The sequence below is a fragment of the Schistocerca americana genome, chromosome X, assembly GCF_021461395.2.
Source record: "Schistocerca americana isolate TAMUIC-IGC-003095 chromosome X, iqSchAmer2.1, whole genome shotgun sequence".
In the NCBI taxonomy this organism is placed as follows: Eukaryota; Metazoa; Arthropoda; class Insecta; order Orthoptera; family Acrididae; genus Schistocerca; species Schistocerca americana.
Window position 1 is genome coordinate 32,834,127 of NC_060130.1, and position 6,564 is coordinate 32,840,690.

Here is a 6,564-nt window from a genome sequence, read left to right on the forward strand (position 1 = left end):
ACATTAAACACTTATCTTCCTTCATTTCTCCTTTCTCAATATTCTTTTGTCTACCAGAAATCACTAAGTACAACTGACTGTGTAATGTAGGTGAAAGCAAACCTGCACTCTCATTTACTTTAGCAGAGTGCACTGTGTCTCCATTCGTTAATGGGACAGTGTGACTCACGTGGGCTGTACAGTCTGTCGACCTGCTGCAAAGAGGCACTTAAGGCTTTTACTGGTCATAAGAGATATACTTAGCAGTAGCTGTGTTTCTTTACTGCATTTATGGGAATACATTGAACCACTTCTGCATGCTCCTGGCATCCAGTGATAGTCCGCTGCACCAGTTTACTTCCTTTTTGTTATGAAATATAGCTTTTAGGGCTGTGAGGAGTATACAGCCCACCAAATAGCAGTGTTTTAATCGCTCTTGGAAAATATGCTTTCCATCAAAATAGTTTCTCAAAATGGTTTGGGAAGTACACTTACTGTATTTACCCGAATCTAAGCTGCACTCGAATCTAAGCCGCACCTGATAAATGAGACTCGAAATCAAGGGAAAAAAAATTTTCTTGAATCTAAGCCGCACTTGAAATTTGTGACTCGAAATTCAAGGGGGAGAAACGTTTTAGACCACATCTCCAAACCGAAACAAAGTTGGTCCATTGTAATATGAGACAATTTAGGTCGAATGAATGACGATACAGCTACAGTAGTTTGGTGCATGTGGTAAACTTAGCAGTTAAGCTTTACCACGTAGTCATTGCTATGCGTCAGGCTCTCCGTCCGTATTTATACTAGAGAGCCTTTCTCACATGCTTCGTCTGGTTGGAATTGATTGCTTACTTTTCTTTGATCTGATAAGTGCCGTTCTCTTTGTTATAGGTGTTTCCATCACTCTAAGCTCAAAATGCATTATCGTACTGTGCCATGCATTGTTTGTCACATTCTGATTATGCGTGTTTACGGCCTGTCGCCGCTCACGGGATGGCTTGCTTTTGCGCACGCTACCACCGCTTACAATTTAAAAAAAAAAAGAGAGAGGAATCGTTTCATCAGCGAAACAATGGCAAGAGACCACTATTTGTTGTTACTTACACTGCCGCTTTCTTCGATAATGATCAACAAGAACCATATAATAGACTGCATATGATAGATGTTCCAAACGAAAGTTTAGCGAAAAATTTTCCCCGTTGAAAATTTTTGCAGACGCCTCTTTAGTGCATTACATTCTGCACAGAAATTAGAGCCATCTTAGGTTTAAAAATCTAGTCAGTTGCTGTGCTTCATTTCTGACTGTATCACTATTCAGCATAGGAATAATACGAATATAAACATGACATGATATATATATTCTTCCGTGTTTGCTGTTGTCTCACTCTAGTTTCGTAGTTTATTAGGAAGACAGGATTTAAATCAGATATCAGGAAACACGTAGGAATACATGGCAAAATGTTTACATTCGTATTATTCTTATGGTGAAGAGAATACTGCATGTGATTCACAATTCATAAAAGTTGCTATTAACTACCATCTCTTGTCACAGGTAGGACAAAAATTCATCACGTAGACTTGGCCATATTGACAAACATCCCAAACACTCTTCCAGTTGGATTTTCGTAGTACATTGAAAGGCTGCAACATTCGGAGATGAAGAATACGGAATTTGTATTTACTTCGTTGGATAAAGTATGAAAATGCAGTGGTCGAAACTTGGGGCAGAGAAAAAAGCTCATCTTCCACCCCCCACCCCCGTTTTCTTTTCATTTGTTTACTGACGCAGAGGTTTTGGCGCCAGTATTTATCTTTGTGCCTGCAAAGCATGCCTGTGTAGTGCTACATATATTCAATGGCAGAACTTAGTTGTGGCAGCACCTACCAACATTTTTCAGAACTGCCGCTTACTTTGCACTTGATTGTAAGCCGCAGGCGGTGTTTTGGATTACAAAAACCGGAAAAAAGTGCAGCTTAGATTCGAGTAAATACGGTATTACTCAATTATGTCTTTTGTGAATCTTGGGAAGCATACTTGCCAATCACATAGTGGTTTTACAAAGCTTTTGGGAATATATTTTACCATCTGTAGATGTACCTGGTATCTTGTGATAGTACACTGTACCAGATGCATAAAAATTGCTACAACAAACAGTTTGTGGCTATTCTAACAGATATACATAAGGCACTACATTCTAAAATATTTGCATCTTTCACTGAAAAGCAAGCAACTAGAGGTAAAGTTCTCTTGCCATTTGTAAAAACAGTTGCAGATCGCGACCTCCGAGTGCTATGAAGAGAAGGTATTGACGCAGTGCTTAAACCAAACTGAAGACCAAAACAGCAGCCATACCCAAGTAAACTGCTATGCAGTAGTTTCAGTGAATTTGACAATGATGTGGCTGCTTTCATGGTGGCCCAGTCATATTGTGGGGTAGAAATACGTTTTGTTTATAACAAGTTGTATACCAATAAAAACATCACACACAGATATTCTTTATAAAATTATTTAATTGGATAGATAAAAAATCTACTCACCAAGCAGTGGCAGAGCACACACATAAAAGACTGTTGTGATAGGCAAGCGTTTGGAGCCAGTGACTCCTTCTTCAGGCTGAAGGGTTGCAGGGGAAGCAAGAAAGGTGAAGGAAAAGGACTTGGAGAGGTCTAAGAAAAGGGGTAGATTTTGGGAAAGTTACCCAGAACCGTGGGTCATGGATGACTTACCGTACAGGATGAGAAGGAAAGACTAATTGTTGGGGACTGCATCGGGCAAGATTCGGAAACCTGAGAGCTTAAAGGTGGAAGACAGGGTAATATGCAAGACAGAGATTACTACTAAAACTGTACATGAGTTAATAAGAGTGAGAAGCTAAGCGTATTGTATACAACAGCTGCGGGACGGGGTAGTGAAAATAGATGGGAAAGACAATGAAAGATGTAGAAAGCTAAAACAGAGTGAGACAAAGAGTAATTACAGTGAAGAAAAGCTGAGACAGGAGAAATTAATGTAAATTAAGGCGAGGTGGGTGGTGAGAACCAAGGACACGTAGTGCTAGTTCCCACCTGCGGAGTTCAGAGAAACTGGTGTCTGGCGGAAGAATACAGGTGGCATGTGTGGTGAAACAAGTGTCGGGGTCACGTATGCTATGTTGTAGAGCATGCTCTGCAACAGGATATTGTGAGTTTCCAGTATATACACTATGCCTATGCCCATTTATCATAACTGATAATTTGGTGGTAGTCATGCAGATGTAGAAAGCTGAACAGTGTTTACATAATAGCTGGTATATGACATGTGTCGTTTCTATTTTTCGCCTGATCCGCAGTTCTGGGTGACTTTCCCAAAATCTACACCTTTTCCTGGAACTCTCCAGGCCTTTTCCTTTACCCTTCTTTCTTCCCCTTCAATGCTTCTGTCTGGAGGAGCCACTGGCTCCGAAAGCTTGCCAATCACAACAGTCTTTTATGTGTATGTTCTGCTGCCACTTGGTGAGTAGATTTTTTATCTATTCAATTAAATAATTTTATCAATAATTTATTGTTTTTGTTGTTATAGTTACTCTTTATAACCTACTTAAAATACATCACATACCCTCCTCTCCACAATTCTTCGAACACATAGTTTTGCCTTTTGTAAAAAATCACTGCGTTTCTGTATAACATACTTGGAATCAAAGTGTCCAACATCTATTACAATCATAAACAGAAGAAAGAAAGTCATTGTATTTATTGGCAGTATTACGCAATCAAATATTTTGAAAGAGTTCCAGTGGTATAAATTTACAAAATCTTACAAATAAATATATACGTTTATTCTTTAAATCAATTCTTAGCAATAACATAATAGTATAAATTGCAGAATCAATATAGCCAATTTTAATGTAATGACTGCAATACAAATACAAAATAACAGCGGTAAGTTATAACAAATGAGAGAGAGAGAGAGAGAGAGAGAGGCATTTAGACAATGTTTCATTACAGTGTGAAACTTATTAGAATTAAAATGAAGCCATAGTGAATTATTACATTCCAAAAATAATAATTATTGTGCTCTTTCACCCCAAAATACTACCTTCATTAGGTAATATATACTTTTAATTTCAGAAATTTTTACAACAGCTCTGGACTTCACTGCCTCGATGAATTTATTACATGTGTCAATGAATGAGGGTTGATAACACTGCTTTAGTCATTCAATTGTTCATCATGTGATATTCACAATGTTCTTAATAACTTCTTATGTAAAGTTCTATCATGAAAAAGATAATCTACGTAAGTTTTAAAAGTCGCGAATCTTTAAACAACAACTTGTTAATGGGTATATCAGTATTTTGTATACATTCTAGCATTGCTAGATTTACTTTTAAATTTTAAAGTATATGAGCAGATTGGCAACTTTCCATCCAGAAAATTTGCTGTTGGCAAGACCTCACTACAAAGAAAAATGGTCTTTCCGGAGTCAAATGCTAAAGAATTCATAAATACCAGCAGTGTAAGTGATACAAACAGGTATTAAGCAACGGTCATAAATATCGTTCTGCTAGACGAGAAAAAAAGTAGGTAGATGAAAGAGTAAATTGGGTGCAAGGATTGAACATAAACTCACCCAAATTACAAACGATCTTTCTTTTTTTTTTTTTTAAAAAAAAAAAAAAAAAAGAGGGTCACTGCTCAAGAATTGAGAACCGCCCCCACCCCCCTTTCTTTTACAGGCTTGCTTTCACTTCTCAGATGAGACCATGTCCCCCATATAAGAAGAAAATAGCCAATATGTAAAGAGAATTACACTTAAAGAGTTTTCTAGAATGAGACTTTCACTCTGCAGCATAGCGTGCACTGATATGAAACTTCCTGGCAGATTAAAACTGTGTGCTGGACCAAGGCTCAAACTTGGTGATCGTAACCCCAGACCTGTGTTGCCGTTTTCGGAGGTAAATCTCGTATCTGGAAAGAGGAGATGACAGTTAGGGTACTATGGGCGAGCAGCTGCCATCAATTTTTGATGGTGCAGAACCCACAATAGTGGAACTGCTGCCTAGTCCAAAGGCACCTGTTACCAGTCTTACCCCACAATAGTGTATCGAATCCAGGCGTAATGTTGTAGCTGATAAAAAGTCATATGAGAGATTCCTGTAATCTAGGTGTGACTGCACCAATGCTGCATACAGCCATACCAAACTAGAGTGGACCACACCGCGGTCGGTGTCGCTGAGGCATAGAAGAGCATTCAGGTGCGACCTACATGTCTGCTTTAGTTGACAAAGACGGGGAAGCCATGTCAACTAGGCATCAAAGACCGGTCCTAAAAAACACAATGACAGAAATGCATAACGTAAGTCATGGCAGCCAAAAAATGAATGCTATGAGTGAAAGCCCAGGATTGTGCTTGGTGTATTGCTCCCTGCATTCTGCCTCCAGCAATAGCCGTCGCGGACGAACAGAAAGGATGGGGACACCATATGTCATGCAGCTGCTGCCAGATCATTGCTAGCCACAAAAAGGAGAGCGACACTCAAAACAGAACCTTGTGCAAGCCCCTTCTCCTGCAGGGGGGGATGCTACAGGAGGCACCAACCTGTACCCAAAAAGTGTGACATGGAAGAAAGTTCTGGATAAAAATCAGGAGTGGGCCATGGAGGCCCCACTCCTTTAAGGTGGCAAGGACGTTATGGCACCATGTGGTATCATAGGATATATACGCAGATCAATGAAAACTGCAACAAGGAACTGATGCTGAGCAAAAGCTGTTCAGATAGCACACTTCAAGTGGACTAAATTATCTTCAGTAGAGCGCCCTTGGCGAAAAGCACCCTGGATCGAAGCCAAAAGATCCGGGGATTCAAGGACACAATACAGCCTTCGACTAACCATGTGTTCAAGTAACTTGCAGGACACTGAGTAAACAGTCTGGACGACAGCTGTCCGTTTGAAGAAGCAATTTATCTGATTTCAAAATTGGAATAATGGCATTTTCTCGCTACTGGGAAGAGAATTCTGCATTGCACCAGGGATGGTTAAAGCAAGGCCAGGTACACTGATGGAAAAATTTGCAACACCAAAAAATAATTAATGTAGAGTAATGAAATACCAGGAATATATTTGTTGAGACAACGTATGTAAAGTGATTAATGTTGCAGGATCAGAGATCAATGTAAGTGTGAGATAAGCCACAGCAAATGTAAAAGTAAATGCTGGTACGCTGATGTACACGTGTCATGTGTCAGTTTATGGGATGGAGTTCCATGCCTGTTGCACTTGGTTGGCCAATATAAGGACAGTTAATGATGTTTGTGGATGCGTTGAAGCTGTCATCAGATAATGTCCAATATGTGCTCGATTGGAGGTAGAGCTGGTTATCAAGGAAGCCAAGGCAATATGTTGACACACTATAGCAAGTTGGCTTACAACAGCAGTATGTGAGCAAGTGTTATCCTGTAGGAAAACACCTCCTGTAATGCTGTTTGTGAATGGCAGCACAACAGGTCAAATAACCAGACGGACATACAAATTTGCATTCAGCATTCGTGGGATTCATACAGACAGTTTTGTCAGTGGAAAAGTGAAAGCCATTGTCGATGCTCC

At 39.6% G+C, this 6,564-nt stretch overlaps 1 protein-coding gene across 1 annotated transcript in view; it reads left to right on the plus strand.

Annotated features, from left to right (window-relative positions):
- Positions 1–5,992: 5,992 nt before the first annotated feature.
- The window catches only part of LOC124554984 (molybdenum cofactor biosynthesis protein 1-like), a 78,900-nt gene continuing 78,328 nt past the window's right edge, over positions 5,993–6,564 (plus strand). The window contains exon 1 of the mRNA XM_047128722.1: positions 5,993–6,011. Coding sequence (XP_046984678.1) covers positions 5,993–6,011 — 19 coding nt within the window. The remainder of the gene's footprint in view (positions 6,012–6,564) is intronic.